Raw genomic sequence first — 24,724 nt, 5'->3', positions numbered from 1 at the left:
CAGCTTGTGTAGAAAAATACAAGAATTACTAAAAATTTATAAAATACTGAAGTCAACCATAAATATTGAAATTTAGCATGTACCTTATTGTCTTTCCTGGATCTGCTTCAATAATCCAAGTGCAATGAAGATTGTTGTCATATGGTGCTGGGTAACCAGGGGACAAAATGCGCCCTGATATAGCAGCATGAATTCGACCACCACACTCAGCTGCAAAATAAGGATTACATTTCTAATGAGACCATAGTAATTTGCACTTCCATTTTCTATTCATTCCACATCTCTGTGTTTTCTAAAAAGTAAATAGAGGAAGCTTAAACTTGTGAAGTAGTACGCATACATACAAACCAGGACATGTACATAAGTTAAAAATTAACACAATGATCTCATTCCTACCTTGTTATAAAGAAATAAAACATACTTCTGTGATTACATTATGTAACTGACCGGACGAGTTCAATATGTACTGAGACTAAAAAAGCACAATTTTAGCATTAGCAAGACAGCAAAAATGTTTCAGAAATATCCCATCTAACATGCTTGGCTTTTCTAGCAATGAATGTTTGAATTTAAACTTCACAGCACTGAATTTTTTAATTAAAATAGCTTTCTGTTTTGCTGTAATGTCAAAATGTTTTTATTTTTATGTTTTCAAGTTACTGCTATATAACTTCAAATTTAATTACACCAAAAACCAGTTGTTATTGTCTAGAAATTTCCTTTGGTATTTAAAAAATTAAATACCATATGCTTGCAAAGCAAGAGAGTAAATCAGAAAGCTATGATTTGATAGTATGTGGCATCTGGTTTAAAAAATTTTTACTATCAATGCTATTTTTGTGGAGAGACCAATAGCAATTCTAAGCATCCATAATCAAATGATTCTTATGTCGCTTGTTTAGAGCATCATGCTGTTGTCTGGCCAGTGTAAAGACACACCCTGATGAAACAGAACTGTGTAACGGGCATGTGCCACTGAACTAAAAAGGATCAGTGATTCTTCAGTTAAGTGATGTACTTGAATTTCTACTTCCTTTATAGTGTTTCCTTACAAGTAGTTATTAAAAAAATCCTACCATGGGGATTTATTCAAGCACAGCTGTACAGCAAGCATAGTAAGACAGAGATGACGGAAAAAACATTGCAGTTGGACCAAATAATCTACCAGAAACACTCCTAACAAGTACTAATCTTTATACATGCCACCAAGTCACTGCTCACAAACAAGATGTTACCATGAGGGAAAACTACCATTAAGGAAATAAGGTGACTGATTAACTTATTTATCCTGCTGATTCGATCACTCAAAACACTACATTCTATATACAGAACCAAAGCAGGAAACAGCTTTAGTACAAAATTCCTTCAAACATAATCCTTGTCTAGGATTTCAATTAATTTCCATTATACAAGAAAGTTTGGAATGTAATTATCACTGTGGTAGATAACTACAGATAAGAAATGCCTGATACAGTACTACATTTACCAAAGAACTAAATTTAACTCAGTGAAACCAAAATTCAAACTCAAAATAACTGGCATATGTGATTGAAATTTCTGAGAAGGCTCACTTAGGAAAAGAATACATCATAAAATTTGGGATTATACATTATGCATTTAATATTTTTTTAAAAAATCCATTTTAGGAGTGGATCAAAAGTAAACTTTCAGAAGTGATTATAAAAATAATTAAAATACTTTATTTTCCAATATACAGAAATGAGCACACTGTGAAATCACCACCTCAAAGAATATACTATGTAAACAACTATACTATAACTAATAGAAGTTACTTAAACATTTCTGTAAACTTCTAGAGAAAGAATGACAAGAATTCATTGGCTTTCTTCATTAAGGCTTAGAACATAGAAAAAATGAAAATGCATGCTAAGACCAGTATAACAGTGTATCACTAAAAGTTAATAAGTGTAAAATGCATTGAATATGTCTATTTATAGGCTTGATATTTTTTGAGAATGAAACTGAAATGATAGTAAAGACAATGAAGACTACATGTGTCACTGAAGAGAACAGCAAATATCAAATGCTGATCTAGAACACAAGCAAAAATAATACATCTTCACAAAGAGAAAGATATTAAGAAAATGTTTCTAAAAAAGCAAGTGATGCTTGGAAGTTCATGACAACTTCAGAAAAAGGAAAAGAAAAATAAGTCATTCAAATCAGAGTAGGAAAAGATAAAACTGTGATAACATAAGATAAAAATGATGGAAGTATAAGATTTTATAAGTCTAAAGGGGGAGGGAAGCAAGCCTGAAATAATCTGCAGATATATGACTGAGTTTTCAGGGATCTTCATGACAAGCTTTCTTGTGCACAGACCGCAAAAAACCCCCACAATTTAATGAAGATAACAGATTGTTTGTAAAAGATTGTTTAGAAGGAAACACTTTTAGAAAATCCTAAGAGAGAATAGTGAATATTTGATTTCATGGGGATCTAATTAATATTTCAGAAGAGATTTAAAGTAGAAATGAGAAGAGGTAGTTTATACAGAACTGATGCAATATCAAAATTTTATTTTAAGGAGAGGAACAAAGACAGTAATTAAAAATATATGTAGAGAGATAAAAGCACATAGAAAAATATCTTTTCATTGAATAAACAGAAAATAAGACCAAAATCTCTCTCGGGATGCCAAAAGAAAACAGATTATTCTATTGATTGGGGGACATATTTTCACTTGGAGATGAAATAAGATTCTTAAGGAATTTCTCCACAAATTATTCCAAAAGATTGGAAATAAAATACAGAAACCAAATCTAGTAATGCAAGGTACAAAATTAAAGGACAAAGAGAAAAACAAAAGGAAGAATAAAGATAGAGTGGCAATCCTGAGTAAAATATTGAACATTAAAAGCATACTGGTATCAAGAAAACTGGAAATACAGGTGGAAATACATGACTAGAAGGTGCATTACATAGTAGGAATGCAGTAGTAAACTAAATAAAGTCAGCATGAAAAACATACATATTGGTCAAAAGCATTTTGAAGCAGGATTATGAAGGCTGTTCTACTGGAGCAAAGATGGCAATTTTCTTTAGATTCAGTTGATCCTTGGTTCCCTAGCTTCCTCCAGGTCAGATTGTAATATATAGTTGGTTTTTTTTTTTTTTTAATTACTAATATTTAATTGCTGTAAGTTTGAGATTTTAAAATCCCACATACAAATTAGAAGATAAATCATCATACAGGGAAAAGGAAATACGTAGATAGTTGGATTTATTCATCTAATAGACTTGAAACCGGCAAGTATTTTAGAGTTGATTCTAAGTCTTACTTGGTAGTGAACACAGGCAGAAAAAATATTGCAGAAAATGACCTTAGAGAAATGACTTCATTTAAATTGCATGGAGAAATAGGCAAAGGTAGGAATAATTAAGGGTCTTCCCTACTAAAGGGCAAACTTAGAGGAAAAGGAAGCTAACCAATTAAACTGAAGAGCATGAGGACTTGAATGCATAAAGAGCCTGGAAAAGCCTTTAAATCAAAGCTGGATAGCTGTTTTGACCTCTCATATATGTAGACAAAAACTTACAGATAAAATTCTAGAATCAAGTGGGGAAAATAACCTCTACTAAGACAGCAGAAATACTGCTCACTGATGTGTTTCTGGCACTTACCCTCTGGGTAGGCTGAACGTTTTAAAGGGAGCTTGCTCTTTTTTAGACTGCAGGTCTGTGAATGTGTTCAGAAGGAAGCGGGTTCTGGAACAGAATGCAGCCCCCGAAATGGGAGAAAGGCAACAAGCAAAGATCGTGTAGGTGAGGTGAGTGCTGAAAGATGCTGGTGCCCTGCCAGCAGTGGGCAGCAGAGGAGAAAACCAAGCATCAGAAGACACACAGAAGGAAAGATTAATGGGAACTTCATGTGAAAATTGAAGTCAGGAATTCACTGGTAATTGCTGGACGGGAAAGCACAACTAAAGGGCTAGTGGCAAACTGCCTAGCAAATGTACAATGGATAATAGCTATACTGGTGTTCAGTTATTCTGCATGTTGGCTAGTAATTCTCTGTTTAACATTTATGTTGGTTGTAATGGAAGTTTTAGGCATTTGAAGACATGATATTTGAGGAAAAGGTCTGATAGATGGGGTATCTTAGCACGGCAACAAGGACTACAGAGCACACAGATAAAACAATCTGCCAATGAGGGATAAAAATTAGAAATTAAGTTCACAGGAATGAGATGCTGAAATAAGTTCTGATGAAAATAGATGTGGAAAAAAATTCCCACAACTTTATTTGTTTTATGATGGGGCTTTCTTAGTTTATGAAGTGTTTAGACAATACCACTGCCTGTGATAGTATATGACTCAATGACTCAGGGCTTCATCAGAAGCGGAGCAGTAGTCTTCCATCAAAGACTGCTCTATAGAAAAAAAGTGTTTTCTAGTAGTTTTATAACCATTAATAGCCAGAAACTTATTTCAGAGAAGTTATACTTCCATGTCCACATTCAATCTTTACTTGAAATTTAAAATATGTTTGCACCATTATCATCTCATAAAGTAGAGAAAGACAGAATATTTGGTTTTTGTTCTTGAAACACCAGACCAATCATACCAGACCATTGTCACAATCGATATTACCTATGCAAGTAGGCAAAGGTTTGTCCCAAACTCTTCGATCTCCACTTAAGCAGGTCATAATACTACTACCATGCATTGTATAGCCAGGATTGCAGCTGTATAAAATGACAGTGTCTATAAAATGTCCTTCATCTCGTATCTTGTAGCCATAATTTGGTATGCCAGGATCTTCACACTTTACTAGGTCAAAACCTGCAAACAGAAATGGGAAAAGAAGAAAAAAACCATGGAGATATAAAATACCAAATAAAATATAATGGCAATGAATCTGATCCTGATGTAAACTAAATTCTCATGATTCAATGACATTAGCTATATTCACAGTGACCAAAGATAAATTGTACATAATTTGGGTAAATTACAAACTGAGACTATGAACTAATTATTTATTTGATATTTGATTATGACATTAGCTTATTGAAGAAAGCATCTTATCTATACTATTCTAAAATAGATTAGTGAGGAATTAATTAATTTATACTACTTCTATGTTTCATTCTTTTTATTCACTGGAAAGAAAATATTGATCCTAGTTTTGGCACTAAGTAGCAGCTTCACCTCCTCACCTAATCTCCATAACGAAGTCAAGAGACCATAGTGGTAACTCAGGGAGCATGTGCAAAGGCTACTTCATCCATCCTAGTGTCAAGATAGCATGGCTTCAGTTTCCTCTCTGCTGAAAGGAAGAAGTATTCCCACACTCATTTTCAATTAACATTCTCCTTTTGGCCTGTTAACATGCTGAATGGGATAAATACCTCCGTCTGTAATCCATGGAATAAGCAGATCTGCTCTGAGCAGCGACAACTCTTACCACATTTTACACATTACTCTCTTCACTGTCTTCATACAGCATTGGTAAAATGTACAGATGTATTCTATAGCTCTCCTTTTTCCTTCAGTTCCTGTTGTTGGAATAATAGAAAGAGCAGTTCCAAATTCATCTTTCTCAATTCCAAATTCTTCTTCATGGTGGATTCTTCTTTATTACTGCCATGTCCCCAAACCAAAGAAGTAATTCTGACTTTACAAATACTTTCCATTTTGCCATCCTTATTTTACTGAACAGCTTATTTAAGTGTTTCTGAATCAGGCTGTTGGTCTTCAGTTTTCTTTTTTCAGTGCACTCTCTACACGAGGGTGCTCAGGGAAGCTGTGGATGCCCCCTCCCTAGAAGCATTCAAGACCATGCTGGATGGGGCTTTGAACAACCTGTTCTGGTGGAACATGCATAAGGCCTCCAAAAATTTGATCGATGAGACTTTTTAAAGGGCTTACAGTTGTTCATGTACTCTGAGTTAGACACATGGGAGAAATACTAACAAGATACCCAAGAGGTCAAAATAACAAAAAACCCTTTACTGGCACTTTTAGAAAACCAGAGAACTTTGGCAAAAGACTTAGGGCAGCATTCAATCAACATGATAAAAACACTTCTCAAAGCATTAACTTGGCCCATTCAGCTTAGCAAACTCCAAGCCTGATAGATTCCAGGTTTCTCAAAACATTACTTAAAATGCCAAGGTGAGGGAATTAGAAGAAGGAGAGAAAGACAGAAAAGACATAGAAAAGAACAAACACAGCCATCACTCCTGGTTCTAGTGGTGTTTATCTGATAGAAACTCCAAGAGGAGGCAGGGTTAAATGTGCTCACCTTGTGTCTTTAAGTACCCTTTGGCTTTTCCTGGCCCCTTACCCTAGATGGGGATTTCAGTCATTTGGCCACTTAGGAGCTGGGTTAGGGGCTCCAGGGGCAGGTGTGGAGCATTACCTCTGTGTGCCAGGGATTGGCAGCCACTGCAGGGCTGGGATACAAGCTGGGGGAGGGGTGGGGTGTAAGGGGCAGTTCATCACCTCACCAGAGGAAAACCTGACCTGCCCGTTTCCCCAACCACCCCAAAATGTTTCAAGCTAGCAATCCTTCCAGGTACTCACACCATGGCAGGGGGGTTGGAACTAGATGATCTTAAAGGTTGCTTCAAATCCAAACCATTCTATGATTCTGTGAGGTCCTTCACTATGTAGTAAATAATATATAGACAATATTGAATTATTTTACAAATACACAAGCTAGAGCTTGTATCCTATTTCTTGATACCTTTCTCCTGGCACTGAGATCACCCACAGTTGAAAAATTTGCAAGGAGTCTAAGGAGCTTTTCTTCCTGCAGAGATGCTAAAGATGTTCATCAAATAACTCCTCTGAAAGCATAAAATAACTTTGCGTTCTTTGTTCATTAACTGGACACAAAGGTCAGGATTAACCTGTCATAACTCAGGATTCTGAAAATTAGAAGGCTAAGTCTGCACCACTTCAATTGTCAGGAGAAAAATATGAATTTTCTGAAAACAATCTGCCGCTTATATTGACAAGTATTCAGATCAGTCAGCTCAATCAGCTCCTGCAAACATTTATTTTCTTCCTTTATTTTAAACTGAGCCCAGGTTCTTTACAGGGCAGAACTAGGCCAGAACCAAATGCTGTTCCATCACATTGATACAGCACATCACTCTCTGCTGATATCTAAAGAAACATCAAGCCCCAGGAACAATAACAATACTCTGACCACAGTCATGTACTCTTAAATTCAGTTATCCTTTAAACGAGCATGGCTGTTTGCAAGCCACTTCCTGGGAATTCAGCTATCTGTCTACTATATTATGCCTGAGATTGTTTGGGAAAGTTCTAGACAGAAGAAGGCAAGAGAGAGGCATGTTAGCATTTACCCTAACATTTTGACAGTCTAAAGAATCACTATCCCATACTATATTCATGCCCTGACAATGGTTAGTTTACTAGAAGAAGTATAGTCTTTATGTCAGATGGAGTATATATATATATATATATATATATATATATATATATAAACACACAGTACAAAAGGATTATAGAGATTTATCATTATTCCCTTGCTAAAAGATTGTTTCCATGTGAATATCTGCACATCCCTGCAATTTCTTTCTATTGACTGGGAAAAAAAGAAAAAAAAAAAAAGAAAGAAGCAAACATGGTCAGTTTCCAGAAAAAGGGGTAGCAATCATTTTAACTGGTTCTCAGCAATGATTATATAAACAGTCACATCTAAACAGTCTTCTGTCTTTTAGAGTTACCAGTATCTTATGAAGTATGATTAATCTCATCCTAAGGAAGAAAAAAGTAGATTGGATGGATGGGACAATTCTAAAAAGGTCTATTTCTTCAAAGCTATAAAGAGCCAAGATAATTTGGTCATTCAAATGAGCTGAACTTCACAAGACATATATCATATGTCAGACTATCGTTCTGACTTGCTATATTTCATTATTTTAATCTCCTTTTTAAACATACAGAGACATTTATGTAAAACCCTGAAAATGTAAGTTGTTTGATAGATAGCGTGATATTTTAATGCTGATTTGACAGCATGAGCCAGTGTAGCACTATTTCTTTGCCACTGCTTTTAGACACTTTCCCATTCTTTATTAGGTGCAACATTTGGTTATCAAATGCAGTGGTATGTGATTGACAGATGAAACTCCCCTGATTAAAGAATCTACTTGTGTCTCATGAAAAAACTTTCCATAAAACTGATATATAGTTAGAGAGATTGGTTCTCCAATACCTTGCACCACATAAAGAAGACAGGGTTGTCAGGGAGAGGTAGTATCTTTTACAACACCAACACATAAATTGGTTGAAATGAAATGAACTTTTGGATAAACCAGCCTTCCTAGTCTGCTATACAGCCATCTTCACTAAAGAAGGTATCAAGACTGGGATAAATCTGACTTGCTATAATTTCATGCATTCTAGTTAGCATTCAGTTTTACACAAGGTGTAAACATAGATAGATGTGAAGAGTTAAAGAGATATGTAACAAGCTTTAGAAGTTTGAGAGAAGCCTACTGTAGCCTGCCTGCACTTTGTTCTTGCTTGAAACAGGACTGAGGAACACAAAAGATATTTCTGGTTTTATTTTGTCTTATTAATAGTTTACATCATCATTGCAAGTCACTTATATCTTTAAGTATCCACTGACATAAAGGTATTTCACCTCCTTTGCTTTGTAGATTTCTACATGTTCTCCAGCTTCTATTTATTTTTTTTTTTTTTTGCCTGTGAACAGATTTTGTCCCCAAGGTGAATTTCCTACTTCTTCAAGAGCCTCAAACTCTACAGATACTCACTGCACTGCATTTTTGCATCTGTAAACAACAAAATATCTCTGAAAATTAAAAAATAGGAAAACACAACTTTGTTAAAAACACTCTGAGTACACAGAAGTACATACAAGAATTTCTCAACCTGTACATGTGTCAAAGGCTATGAAGTCCCTTCCAAAAATATACTGATTTTTTAAATCTTATTTTTGAGACTCTGTGGGAGCAACAGAAGAGTTAAGATTTTCTGCCAGTCCATTCTAAACCCAAACCAAATATTTATTTGGGGTAAAGTGTTAGATAAGATGATTGTAGAAAACATAACAAGTCATTGTGTTAAGTACCAGAATTTAATTTCCTATTTCACACAAATAAATTTAAAAATAACATGCAAATAAAAATATCTAACTGGAAACAAAAATATAAAACCTAAATTTAAATATCCTTGAGACACTAAACCCTTCATTATTTGCTGGTTTATTTAGATTATTCAGACATTTCTATCAAAAAGACCACCTTCATTTTAATTGCTAGGTATTGATAATTCATGAAGAGTCCAGCAGTACTCTTAATTTTTAGGTTTGTTTGCACAATATTATGCCTAGGGGAAAAAAAAATAGATACAAACATTCACTGTGGCATAATAAAAAGTATTATTGCTTTTTGTATTTCAAAAATATTCCCTGCAAGAACATCCAACTAACAAATTGCTGGCATGAATGCCAAATTTTTTTAAATGGCACTTTGAATACTCTAGAAAAAAAACTGTAAGAATGACAGTACATAATTTGCAGCCCCATGTTCACTACATTTCTCCACCAGCAAGACTATCATTGTTTATCAGACAGCCTATTAAAAATTGGGGTATTTCACATGCATGTAGGTGCCGTTCATCGTGTGCAAACACAGCAGTATCTTGCCCTGTGCTCTCTTTACCCAGTCTCTTTCCCTTCCTCTCATACACAAAACCCAGAACTTTTCGTTCCCTTTTTCCCTTATGCTCTTGTACATCTGGAGTAATTTGTCATAAAGGATCATATTGTTGTGAAATATCATTGTAGAAATGTTGCAACAGAACTTCAGTGTTAAAATAGATGCTATGAACTTTTACAATAGGGCAATATGGTCATGAGTTCCACACAATCACAGTACTACCTGACATTGCAACAAGCCAGCATCAGAGAAATTCTGCCAAGATTCTTACTGCTGAGAAAGATTATTGTAGTGGCAAATTGCTGCCGGTTATCTTATTCTTGAGTTCCATTATAGGATTGTCAGAACAATGAATGCATAAAAGCCTGTTAAACTAAAACCAAAACAGCCAGAATACATCTTGATGACTGGCTGTAACCTTCTGGCACTCTCCAATGCGATTTACTCTGTCATATTTGATGTAAATAATCAGGAATGTAGAAATATCAGTTGTAGGGGGAAAAATTATTGATGTCTGCAAATATATGTAGACTATTAATTACAACTTCTTTTAACTCAGTTTAATTACGATGGGCACTGTGGTACTAGCTACATTAGTAAGCAGTGCAGTATAGTAAAAGCAAATCTGGGCAGTGAAACAATGAAGCTGAAGACATGATGTCCACACTATCTGCACTCAAGTGTTTTTACCTTGGACTAGCTTTTGTGTCCATTAGTGGGTGGAATATACTGTGTGCATCCATGAAGCACAACTTTCAGTTCAGCTTCAAGTTGGTGCCCTCCAAAGCCTGTTGTCAATATGAAGAAGAGAGTGTTCATTTTGTGTCTTCAAGGGAAATTTTCAGGGATTCTGTATTGCACAGTGTACGTATAACTGAAGTTGACAACATCCCGAGGTATCTGCAAATGTTCCCTTCACTCATTTTGAAAGGAAGAACAGTTTTACTATATATATACCTGTGCATTTAGACTGCATGTAAACCTACAGTAGCTATATGAAAAGTAAGTAATCTATACCAAGTAATTTCCTACTAGAAGAAGTCCTATAGTATTTTGAAACAATCACTCTCCTAAAGCCAGACACATGAAAATGTAAGCACCTAAAAGATGCATTACCAGCCTTTAGGTACTTGGTCCCTAATTTGAAACTCTCACCTTCAGTTCAACGCTAAGACTTCTATGAATGGACAAAAGCAACAAAGACACTCTGAATTGTGAGTTGTGGTACTCATCCAAATTTTACTTTCTACACAAAGGTATGTTGATGCATATTACATTATGACTGATTTAGTAGAACATATAAGCACACTGTTACAAGGGATCATAATATAAACCAAGAAATTAGTCTGCAGGGCTTTTTTCCTTCTTTTTCTTTTCATTTTCTTTCTTGCTTGGTAAACATTGTTCAGGTTTTGCAAAAAATGTACTATGACAATTAAAACTGTACTTATGGCGATGGAAGATAAAAGTTTTAAAAAAGAGGAAATACTTGAACTGACAATAAAATAAATGTAACATCACAGCCCTTAATACTGTGGTCCCATTATGCTAATTTGTTCAAGTGCTTTTGACACTTTAGCTTTATTTACAGCTATGTTGAATTCATTATTTTCTGTCAAGGACATTCTGACTTTGTGCCAAACCATATATAAAACTACCATAAAAGCACAAAATGCTTATAAGTTTTCTTCTGTATGCTCTTGTTAATTTTACAGGAATTCAATCGTGCTGTTGCCAGGTCCAGTTCAGATTTGCACTGCTGGGCACCCTGACGCTGCACCAATTCATTTTTAAGACCATGGAACCTTGGCCTCAAATATGATCCCAGAGCACTGTAACTGCCAACTAAGAATTTCTTCTTGTAAATTCCAAAGTATGAACCTGTGCTGTATTCGACATCAACTTCTGTGAACACTGCTATTTTGTAGTAAAAACTCTAAATAGAAAGCCTCCAGACAAAACTGTAAAGACATTTTAAAAGAAATGCCAGCTGGGTTATTTTAAAAACTTTAGATGTCTAATCTAAAGATGAACATGTCCTGAAAACATAAAAATTTAGCATGTAGGTCCTGTTAATATTATTGTTTATCTTGTCTTAGATGAATAAGTTTATATTAATATAATTTCCTGTTAATATTACTGTTTGTTACATATGAGGAAATACAACAAAAATACCATTAATCGCTAAGAAAATTTCACCAGACAAACCATGAGGGGTTAATTATTCTGAATGCAAAAAGAGTTTTGAAGCTTATATATTAAACACCAAAGGGATACCAAATACTCTTTAATAATCTCTAATAATTACATTACTTACAATACTGTAAGTCTAGACTGGGTGGGCTCTGCCCATGCCCATTGTGAAAAAGCATTTTCTTTTCTTTTCTGCTTGCCATGGAAGACAGAACTCACAAATAATATATAGCCTATCTTCAGCTCATGAAAGTGATGAGAGAACAGATTTCAGGATGACTTCAAAAGAAGAAGGAAAAGTGCATATAAAAATCCTATTTCAATACATGCATGGAAATATTAACATGTTTTATTATAAAATAAAGGTAATATGAAAATATTGGAAACACCAGCAACTCTTCTAGAGTTGCCTAATCTTAAGTCATTTAAGCTCATAAGTGTAGTCTACATGTTTAACGCAGAATATTTTTGAACTGCCAAAGAGTAATTAAAAATATGAAGTGATACTTGAGTTAATGGTCAGAGTATATAATGGATTTCTAAATGCATGTAAATGTCAACAAATACTCATTCTGCAGTTGTCGCATCCTAAACATCCATGACATAATCTATTTAATTAAATCAATGCAATTCAAAATAAGAGTTCTTGGCATTTTCATTCCAGCTTGGAACCATTTATGTGCAACTCTGTCCTGAAACTTACAGCTGTAGGAAAAATAATGCAGGAAAAATGGCCAATTACAAAATCTCTACCTAATTAGAATGATAGAAAAATCTATAGAAAGAAAAGTGTTTGGATAATGCGGCTACAGTGAGGTATCAGAAACTCCTGCTTTGCATCCTTTGGAAACTGAGAAGTACACTTTTAATTTCTCAAAAGTTTGGCAATCAACTGGCAATTAATACTGACTATATGAATGAGACAGTCATTCAATGATAATAACTTCTAATAGGAATTTCAGCAATTCTTCTTAACATGAACAACATGCAAAAAAATTATGTAAACCTGCAAAATATGTAAAACAGAGATGTTGGGACATGTAGTCAATAACAGGTCTTTTGAATATAAAATGAAAAAGAATACTTTTCTGTAATTTTCTCCTGTTATGAATATATTACAAAAAGTTCTAAGGCCTTTTCCCACCAATTTCAAACCAGGTTCTTTGTGTCCATGTATCCTGTCCAAAAATTTTGTTCTCCCTTTTTCAGCTACAGTGTCCCCATAAACAAATAAAAATTTAAGAAGCAAATTTAAGAAGCAAGTTAAATATGTGTAGACAGGTAGTAGAAGACAGGTTTTTATTATTTTATTGAAAGAAAATACATAAATAACAATACTTGAAAGAGATGGGTATGCAAATATATGTCCCTGCAGCAAGATGACTGCTGTGAATATACAGAGAGCATAAAAATAAGTTTGCAATCAGCAAGTAAGTGAATAATTAGTTATAATTTATACTCCATATAAGATGCAGGGATTAAAGGTGAAATTCCATGTGAGTTTAAGAACTCTAACTTCAAGTATCTATGGAAAGATATCTTCAGGATCTCCATGTCTAAACCGTCTTTTATGACCAGTGGGAAAATGACTAATACAGACAGTACTTAAAAATATTCTGTAGGTGGCTTGTTAGAATAGACTGGTCTTATTCTTTTTTGGGGGGGAGAGGGGAAAGAAAAGAAAAAGAAATAACATGAACACACACTTTTTTCCTGTGTTATTTAGTGCAAGATACCTTGACTTAACACATACCAAATGCTTAAGTGCTTGCAAATTCATTCATTGCCTCACAGTCTTTTCAAAAATACTCATCCTTAGAGTAATGAAGTCACCATTAATGTAAAGGATGGATTAAAAATGGAAAATGCATTGTACAAGTTTATAAAAAGCAGTATGGCACAGACAGGACTGAAAGTTAAAAGAACCCTGTCGTCTCCAACTATGTTGATTCCTTCACACACTGACAGGTGAACCACATGCCCACATCACCTGTTATTCTGGCTAGTGGTATTGTGCCCAGAACTTCTGAAAATCAATTTCTGAATACACTGTGTGAACAACTGAATAATAAGAAAAACATAAATCTTGTCTACCTTTCATCATCCTGTTTCAAGCAACTCTTCCCATCTAGAAAGTTTATGGAAGCAGAAGGAATAGAAATAAATAGGTTTATAGCATTCATTTTTAACTATCTTTGTTCCAAATAGTCTCTTTACATGCATCCCTAATTCTGTCCATATATCATGTACACATAGTTTTGGCAGGGTGATTTTAATATGCATAAACTTTTGAAGGAATAATCTTAATTTTATTCTGAAATAACTTTCTTACTATTTTCAATAATTAGAAACATTAGAAACATAGTTTAGCTGAATGGAAAAAAAATCTGTTTCCTATTATTGCTAATCTTCAGTTATAAAAAATAACTAGGTTTGAGGGCACCAATCTTAATTTGTTGAAATGTAAATAGTTCCCTAATATAATAAAGGCAATGGAGAAAACCTCACATTGTTACATCTAAACTGTTAAAATCTTTACAAAGTAATTCTAGATTTTTCTTGAAAATGCATGCTTTTAGAAAGGGGAAAAATCAGTCAGAAGAAAGTTAAGATCAAACTTCGATCTCAGGGGCACCCACAAGTTATTTGAAATGTCTAACATTATATACGATATTATATAATATGATATGCTATATATTATATTATTATATACTGTAATTTATATGGTATATATTACAATATATATTATATAAGATTGTACTTTTGTGTAAGAGTATTAGAAGTATGGAACAGAATAATACATTTGCGTAGCTTAGATTTTATAATTAGACTGCTATGGTTAATTCTTTCATAAATTAAACAGCAAATCAATAATGATGCACCTAACATATCTCACATTTGAACTGCAGCAAGAAGGAGCTTGCAAGAAGGATTACTCAATCATCCTAGGTTTCTAAGTGCTGATATCTACCTGACTTAAGGAACTGCTTATAAGCCTCTCTTTCCCAACAGATAGGGTTGAGCCAATAATCCCAAATGGGAAATAATAGTTTTTCATTCAACATGAGGCCATTGTAGGCAAGAAGGCCAGGGGTAAAGAACAATAGGATATTGGCAGTTCTGTTCAAGTGTTCTAAGTTTTCAGGCAGGAATTTTTGCTCATGGGAAAATTCTGGTAATTATAGCAGTGGGAAAAAATTAACAATAACTCTACTGTCTACTCATCTGAAACTTGGAAAAGAGGAAATGATTCAGTGCAAATAAACAGGAGTCTTTTTGTGAAAAACAGGGGAAATGAGCAACCTTTTGGAACAAATCCCAGCTAAAACTCATTAAATCCAGCTGCACATATATATAATGACAAAGTCTATAATGGCTTCATAGAAATAGATTCTTTTTAAAATATGACAGAAAAAGTTTAGGTTGAGGTGGCAAAGAAGATAAAGAAATTCTGTCATTCAAACCATTGCATTGATAAATTCATGGAAACTGTTCCCACTAAGGTCTCATTAATAACACTACAAATATGATCACTTCTTTAGTATTAAAGCAATATAATCTTTAGGCCATCACTCCTGAGATTATGAATTTAGCTGGAATCTGCTTGCAAATTTCAATCACATTTTTTAGCTAGGATGAATACATCAGCAGATGAGAAAAAAAGTACACTTAAGAAGCCTACCTGAATTGGCATTACTGAAAAATTTTACGTTCATACTCTAAAGATAGAATTTTAATATAAATGTAAAACATCATATGCATATGGACACCTACAGTGATCTCTGCTAGCCAGTCTCTTTCTCACCTGCAAATCATAACTGCATTTTAAATTTTATAACAAGAGATTTTAAAAAGCAGCCGTTTTTTTTTGCTAATAGATGTGAATTACAACACCGGGAAAACTCAGTGGTTTTAAGCAGATGAGAATCTCTGAACCATACACAGAGAAGTCAGGACACCTTCAACTGACAATTTTCAGAACCAGATCAATAACATTTAACAAATTACCTTTTCCACACGTGATACCTCCTATGTATCAAACCTTTTTTTTTCCTAATTGAAAAGAAGAAATAGTTAACATCTTCCTTCTTTCTGACAACTTTGCAACTTTGACTTTCTTTTACAAGAGCTTTTTCTATGCATGCAATATAGCTTACATTCATTTGGGGTTAGTTACATAATGGTACTGCTCTTAATAGGACTTGGGACTATGTCATACCTGTATAGGATAAGACATACTCATTTAATAATTCTTGGTTTTGGTATATTTTCCTTTAGTTTTGTCTTACATTTTTACTACAGTGTGTAAAGGTTCTACTTGGAGCAGATCTTATACACAGACTAGTTATGGAAAAGAAACTGGAAGAGCTTCTTTTCATTACTGTTCTGCTAAACTGACATTATACACCCCGAGGCAAAGCCACTATTTTCCTGAATTTGAATCTGATTATGTGCTAGAGTAATTGTCTGAATTTGCAGTTTTAGAACATTATTTTCACTGACATTCTAACATTTTCAATTACTGTAGAATAGGAAATGAACTAAATTAAATTTCATGATTCTCTTAAATGAACCATTATAAATGGTTTAAATAATTTATATAAATTTAGACCATGCTAATTCAGATTCACCTTCCATGCAGTAACTTTCACTATCCCTTGAAAGAAGTAGGGTTAAAGAATGATTATAACACAGAACTTAAACTGAAAATTAGAAACTAAATCTTCATCTGTAACGGAATACCATGAATGCTAAACCAGTGCATCATGTTTGAGAAATGTACTTTAAAATTTCTTTCCTTAAAATGAACAGTATATCTTCGGACCAATGAAGAGAATAATGCAAAACTAATAACTATGCTAAATATAAAGGATGATAAATGCAAATAAAAATATTAAACCTCATAAAAAACCCCCCAAAAAACAAACAAACAAAAAACCCCAAAAACAAACAAAAAAAACCAAAAACAAAACAAAACCAAAAAAAAAACCAAAAAAAAACCCCAAAACCCCAAAAAAACCCAACCTATCCGTGCACCATCATAAATCTGTGTTAAGTTCTGTGGAGTGAAGCACAGCTCAGGAGTCTGAACTCTTCTGAAAGAAATTATAGTCATGCAGGATTCTGCTTTCAGAGAAAGAAATGTTTATCATGGATTCGAAATTTAAGGATGCTTCCATTAAATTGTGATTGTGCCTACACACCATTCATTTTCATAAAGAAAAATCCTTAGTGAGATTTTTTTCCAGCCCTCACTTCCATCTTAGCACAGAAGAGCAGGAGAATATCTAATTTCACATCACAAGGAAGTGGAGGAAACAAATAAAAAACAATTGTTGAGGAACTAACATGGAATCTCATTTTCAGTCTAGAGCAGCAAATCAGGAACAGGTCAGTGACAGGCCTTCAGAAATCCAAAATCTATCTACAGAGTATACCACAAATTCCTTAATCATTTTCAGACTTTAAAATGTCTGTAAGCAGTTCTTCATGTTTCTGAAACACAGAAGAGTCTGTTGAGAGGCAGAACATCATACTGAGTGGGCCAGTGCAGCCAGGCATGTTCCTACAGATAATATCTGTCAGTATTTCTGGAAGTATTTCTTCCACTAACTTATTACAATATATTCTAAGGTTTAATCTGCAGATAAGTGAAGCTTCTGCTTCTATTATTTGCTGCACAGGACTGGGAAACCATTAAATTGCAATAGAGAGATAAGCTGCTCCTAAAAAGATGTCTAGCAACTTCATGCTACTTCAGACAAGCAGCTGCCAGTGCAAAGCACATGGTAAAAACCCTCAGGTCTGAAAAGAGTCCAAAGAGCAATTCTACACAGTGGTAAAGTTCCTTACACATCATGAATATAGACATCTATCATCAGGCACCATGAAAAGAAATGAGTTTTGAGATTTCTAGCTGGAACTGTGAAGGGAAAGAGTGTTTTCTTCTCAAATGTTTGGGAACTTTACTGAGAAAACTGTGCAAGTACAGTACAGTGCTGAGTGATCTGTGATCTGTACAAGTCCATATAGATCATACAGCAGCAGCATTAGGCAGTACTCAGAGGGTCACAAAACATTTGTATATGACACGTATGATAAAGTGTGAAGGTATTGTTTTTCATTTTTCCAAAAGCTAAGAAAAGTGTGACTATGTTCAAGGCAGGAGGATTAAACAGGAGCAAGGAGGCACTCATGACACAAGTCAAAGTTCAGGGTATGATGAGTGAAAACAGCCACTGTTAAAATTCCTGTTGTGTGATAGGGGAGTGGTTAGGCATGGCAGGGAGAATGCCTGTTTGTTATTCAGAAGCTGTACTGAATTGCTCCCCATTTAAAGTTGCAGTCTGTTACTTTTACCCGACAGCTGTGTTTTGCTTTTTCTGCCTGTCACTGTGTATCAACAATAAGATTTTGGTTTTATCGAAATGTCAATTTAACGTTAAAGGCCATTGACATGACAGCATAAAGCACTAGCATCTTTATACCACAGTGGCCAAGTCTTATAACTGAGCAGTGAACAAGATTAGCTGTGGGAATCCCTGCATCTAATCTTCTCTTCCCTACAAAAATTAGAGGTGTCTCAGGGAGAAAAGTTCTAATCAGATGGAGGGAAAAAGATTCCATGAATTATAAAAATGCTATTATGAAAAATAACAGACATTTTCTCAAGGGAAAAAACCAGCTGTCACATGAGTCAGTTGTGGCTACAAAAAGCATACACTTAAAATTTTACATGGAGATCACTACTGATGTCCTCTACTCATAGGGAATTAAAGTCATCAAGCTTATGCTGTCATTTCCTCAGCACTGAGATATAAATGTTCACAGTCATTCCCTCTGACAGAAGTACAGAGGTACTGGAAGTGGACACTTTACCTTATTCCTCTTAACACACTATAAGGAAATGGCTTTATATAAACTTGTTTTACACAAAGCAGACACGTTTCCTTCTTTCTTCCTCCTTTTTCTTGTCCTCTGGTAGAGTCATATTCAGCTATTGCTCAAATTACTATGTCAATGACTCTTACTCCATATATACTTACCCTGCCAATTTAAGGCTAAAATATTCTCCATTTTTTTCTGAAACAGATTCCTTAAATAAAATCATTGTAATTTTAGTTTTCACTGAAAATATTTCTTAGTTTCTCAAAACAGTTAACTTGAGAAGGAGTACAGACATTTTCATGGTCTTTTCTAGTAAAAAATAACTCTACCTATCATGATAAATCCATTTCCTTGAAAGCATCTTGTAGTTAAGAACAAAGAATACCATAACTATAATTTCCAGCTTCCATTCAGTATTAGCTGAAACAATTTCCTCTATAGAAGATTTTATCTGAAATTTCATCAGATTTCATTTAAAGCTTGAATTCTTTATAGATTTCCTTTTAATATCTGCTTATATTCTGATTTCTACAATTTATACAAACATCTCGGTTTCTGAGTTTATTAAATTCGATTTTATTATGTCAGTAACGAAATTCTGAAAACAGATAAAAATTTTCTTTATCCGTATCTCTGTTCTCATGGATCATTAGATTTTTCTTCTATTGTATTTTTAAATCTAACATAATCTTCAAAATTCACACTATCAAAAAGGATGGAAGGGTAGTTGCACACAAACAGAATAGCAAACTTTTACATTAGTCTTTTTAATAATACCCCGCAATGTTACTTCTTAATTTCAATAGCATTAATAGGAAAAACAGTACCACAAAGAGCAACAATTAAGGGCAGTTGATGACACCTTGTGGGTAGCAAGAACTCAGCAAACAGATAGGGAGTAACCTGAATTAATTGCTTGATTTATTACACCATCAATTCTCCTATCTCTGTCTTATGATATTAATTTTTCAATTTCATTCACTCTAGCATATATTTCTCATTTCCTTCACCTTTTTGATTTTTTTTTTTAGTAATTTTAAAGTATCTGGCATTATAATTCAATCTGAAAAGTGAATAAATTATCTTCAGAGCAAACTTTCAGTTAATTCCACTGTAAACTATAGCTTTATTAATCCAAAAAGATAATTATCATTTTGTGTTTCATGTATTTACCAAATGAAAAATGGACACACTTGTTTAATAACTAAATTGTAACTGCACCAAAAAATTCCAAATCCATCAAGTAATGAGTATAAATTTCTGGAATATCTAATCTCTAAGATATTACTAGGATGGGACTCTTTCAGAAAAAGAATGTGAGTCAGCACTGCAGCCAGCTTTCAAAGCACTGCAAAAGAATAAATCTTCTGCTTGTATTAATTTATGAATAGTGAAAAGACCCACACTGAATGGTTTGGAAATAACAGTTATAGTTGAAGGAAATCACCTGGTCAGATGGTCACTATCTCAAAATTTATTATTGAATTTGGCTTCCTGAAAATACATGTGAGAAGTAAAGAATTAGTCTTTATTTACAATTGGGGACTGTCTCATGTGAGAGAAAGTAGGAAAAAAGTCATTACAGATAAGCTTTTCAACATGAATGTCTGCAAATTGATTACGTATATTAAATTAGATTAAATTGATTACATACATTAAATTAGATACTTGGCAACCAAAATTTTTTTAAAAAGTAAAATATTATGCAGACATAAGTTTTGCCTCTCTACCCAGTATTAAAATTACTGTTAGAAGACTATGTCAAATTCTGTCTACACACTTCAGAAAATGTGAAAACACTTGGAAGAACAGAAAACAGAGATTCAAAACTAATCAAACAGTCAGGAAAAAAAGCCTTAAGACATTAATTATCGTATCTTACACAGAAAAATGTGGTGCAGGAGAGCAAATCTTCATAGAATTGCAAAATAAAGGGTAACAAAATCAAGTAATTGAATGTAGAAATTAGATAAAATTATATTGTTAAGTAAAATTACATTTGTAAACAGTAGGTGGAAATGATCACTGAAGCAGGATTTGAAAGGAACTGTTTCAAGACCCTTGAAATCAGAGCCCTTAAAATAAGATTGTTTTTAAAGCAGGTCTTTGGTTCCTCTTCTTTCAAAGGAAAAAATCTACAGTTTCTCTAAGGAAATCAGAGTAGATTTCCCTAGTCATTCTTAAGTGGTTTTGAAGAAAACATCTAAAGGTAGGATAACATTCAGATTTACTAGGCACAGCAGAAAGAAAGAAGAGAGAGTGAACGATTTCTAGTTATTCCACAGCTTGCTCCAAATCGAAGGGAAAACATCAGATGTACTAAAATGTGCAATGATTCCATTTCTGTGCCACACTATGTTGTGGTGCTCTGCGCTACAAGATTCAACAGCAACTCATGGAAAGTAATGTAAAAGATAATAAATAGAAAGTAAAGGGAACTTGGAGATTCCTTGAAACCTGGACAAAATATCTCTTTATGTGTGTTGGAAACAAACTAGTTATCCCCAGAGTTATTTCCCATAAAAAACTCATTGTTTTGCCAGCAAAATTAATTCAATTACTTGCATACAGTCTGTGGGACAAGTAAGTGCATTGTTTGTCAAAAGTTGTTCACTCTGGTCTCCTTCCAGTATATACTCCACCCTGATCCTGACAATCAGTCAGGCCAGATTAAGAGTGTGCACCCAGGTACACTTTACTTTTTTTATTCTCATTTGTACTGTTTTTCTATTTTCTTTTTTCTTTTCTTTTCTTTTCTTTTCTTTTCTTTTCTTTTCTTTTCTTTTCTTTTCTTTTCTTTTCTCTTCTCTTCTCTTCTCTTCTCTTCTCTTCTCTTCTCTTCTCTTCTCTTCTCTTCTTTCTTTTTTTTCTTTTCTTTTCCTTTCTTTTCTTGTCTGATTTGACTGCAGAGATTGAACTTTCCATTTTAAAATGGAAACACTGTCTTTCTGTATGTTTTCTGCTACAGTGTAACAACTAACATATTCAACCCACATATGTCACAACCCCATTACTAAGTCTTAAAAATAATCATACATTCTTAGTTTAAAAACTTACAAATTTGCTTTCAGCAAAGTTTTTAAATTACTAACACCTCTCCAGTCATGTAGACAAGTAAAGCTCAGTCTTTTAAGCACAGCAGATTCTAGGAAATTACCTTCAACATTCCAAAAGAAATCGCTACAGCTGAAAAATATGCATTTCCCCACAAAGCAATCAATCAGACCATATTTATGAACTACTTACTTGTATAAGTCAGCTGAAATCCCTGGTCAGTATCAGATCCATTGGTATTAAACTCTATCCACATATGGTTAGATGTGCTATTAAGAATAACTCCCATCATGTCATTTTTGGTGAAGACTCCAAGAGAGCGTGAAGAACTGTCTTTTCCATCATACACCTTGAAGAAATAAGAGCATGAAATTGGACATCAAATCTAAATATTTGAAATATTTTTGTTTATACAATAATTCCAAAATTAGCAATGTATTGCCAATAGTTTCTTCAAAACCTTAATATATGTATTTTGAGAGGTATATACCCCTTGGTTATACAATTCAGTGAAATCTTAAGAATTCTGTCCCCCTTAAGGTGTTTTATACTCTTTTGCCTTTTCAGTTTTGTGACCTCATATTGAAAGAAATAATATTTTTATGAAACTTTGTCTTCTGAGGTTTCATAAACTCAGATTGTTCTCAATTATTCACAAAGGCCAACAGAAGTTCTGAAAACACCATTGAAGGTAAACCCTTACAGCCTACTCTGTTCTCTCCTGTCTGGATACATCAACAGCAAAACTGAGATATTGAAGTCAATCTGTTACCTTTTATCTCAGGATCTAAGCTTGCAGCAATTTTGGTTTATGATAGGTTTTAACAAAGATAAGTTTTCAAAAATATATGTGAGTCTAGTTCCAAATTAATTGTAGAGATGTTCTTATTTACCAAGTTATTTTACTGAAAACTTTCAACAATATCAACCTATCTGCTTTTTGAAATCCTAGAATTTTTAAGAATGCCCTTTTGACTGTTCACCAACACAGGACAAGTATAAACTCTTGCCTAGGCAGTAAAAAAAAATTTTTTCTTATTGTAAAACCTTGAATGTAACAAAGTGTGAAAACAGCCTTCAGAGGTTTTGTTTTGTTAGTTGGTTTGTTTTCTCAAGATGAACTTAAAAAGTTAATTTCTTCTTTAAATTAATCTTCTGTACTTTCTCATGGAAAAATAAGCAATATAAAGTGTGTAAATATACACCACATATGAAACATCATGTCAAGGCTTATATAAAAGTAAGAAATGAATTTGAACAGCTGGTTTCTGATATGAAATGAAAGATAATTTGCCTATATCCCATATGTCCTACAGTGACTAGAGACAACCAGTGCAAAAGCTACAACTACAGTAAATATTTCAAGCACTGGATCTTCATCTCTCCTCTTGCAGACCTTGTGGTACAGTGAGGATTCCAGACGCTGATTCCAGACAGAAGCAGGAGTGACCCATTTAACAATCTAAATTGTTACATCTGAGTCACAGACAGTTCTTCCTATTTGAATGTCCAGTTAGATCTATTAACAAAATTTAGAAATGCTTCTTTTGAGATGAAAGACCACTGCAACATAAGTAGGTGAGGACCAACAATTAAAAGCAATTCTATTTTTGCTGTGGAGAAAATACCAGCATGCCATTAATAGGTAAATGTCTTGAAAGTACCATGTTCATCTCAAGTGCCATTAACAAAATAAAATAATTAAAACAACACGCATAAAGACTTTTTAAAGACAAAAGTCTGTATTTACTTTAATAAACATACATAGATATAAATAATTTCCTTCTCTAAAAGAAGCTTTTGAAAAATAGTATGTTGTGCTAGCCATTGATAGAACAATAGATTCAGTCTTTATTACTGATGCAAAGATTGTCTTACACCAAGGCACACAGAAGAGAAGTCTCAGAAGATACAATCAGTTGCATTTAAGATTCATGCAAGCAGTAACACATCCTTAAAGGTCCACCTCTTGGAAGAAATATGACTTTAAGCTATACTAAGAGTAACTGAAAAATTACTTGCAAGCTTCTAACCATTGTCTTGGGACAGAACTACATATCACTTTCATGGATTGATTATACTTTATTTATTAGATCTGAAAATCTATTTTATAAAGTAAATCATTTGTTCCCCATAAGATTTATTTCCACAGATATATAAGACTTGATCTGGGAGATAATATTTGAAATGGAATGTTCCATTAATTGTCATTAATTAAAATGCCACCTACATTTAAAAAGAGATTTCTATTCACCTATAAAACAAAACAAACCTACACCCCCCCCCCCTCCAGCTAAAGACTACAGATACCTTGTTTCAACAGTGTTCTACCTCACTGACTGTTGGAGAAACTCCTCCTACGTGAGGATTCACAAGTTAAATTATAGAATCACTCAAGATCAATCCAGACCCAAATGACAAGAGTGTTTAGTGAAATTAAAATCAGATAAGGAGATACTGTGAAAACAGCTGTGAAAAAAACCAAACCAAACAAAAAAAAATAAAACAAACCAAAAAAAGGCTGTGACAATTTGTGGCGACACTTGTCCATCTATTGCTAATATTGCAGACATAAATAAGTATATATCCACTCCAAAAAACTGAAACATTGTTAGTGAACAAATACAAGCACTGAATCTCCCTTGTCTACACTGAAAAGTTGGTTGAACCATCCTAGGAAAGAAAACACTTTTTAAACAATGCTTGTCATGCTAATTAATGTGGGTCAAGGATCATTGGCAATAGACAGCTTGTGTGCAACCATTGTGTCATGTCTTATGTGACTGATTCCAGAGGTACAGAATACCTTTAATAAACTAGTCTAGGCTATTTATCATTACTGATCCCTATTTAGTACATACATTTAACTTATTTAGGAGAACCCATTTGAAATATAATTCACA

General features: G+C 33.8%; 1 protein-coding gene across 1 annotated transcript in view; it reads right to left on the bottom strand.

The window, feature by feature from the left end:
- The window catches only part of CSMD1 (CUB and Sushi multiple domains 1), a 1,120,396-nt gene that overhangs the window by 193,590 nt on the left and 902,082 nt on the right, over positions 1 to 24,724 (bottom strand). The window contains exons 23-25 of the mRNA XM_069011476.1: positions 22,014 to 22,170; positions 4,615 to 4,806; positions 84 to 210 (exon numbers count right to left, since the gene is read on the bottom strand). Coding sequence (XP_068867577.1) covers positions 84 to 210; positions 4,615 to 4,806; positions 22,014 to 22,170 — 476 coding nt within the window. The remainder of the gene's footprint in view (positions 1 to 83; positions 211 to 4,614; positions 4,807 to 22,013; positions 22,171 to 24,724) is intronic.

This window comes from Aphelocoma coerulescens, chromosome 3 (assembly GCF_041296385.1).
Source record: "Aphelocoma coerulescens isolate FSJ_1873_10779 chromosome 3, UR_Acoe_1.0, whole genome shotgun sequence".
Taxonomy (NCBI): Eukaryota; Metazoa; Chordata; class Aves; order Passeriformes; family Corvidae; genus Aphelocoma; species Aphelocoma coerulescens.
This window is presented reverse-complemented; position numbering and strand designations above follow the sequence as displayed.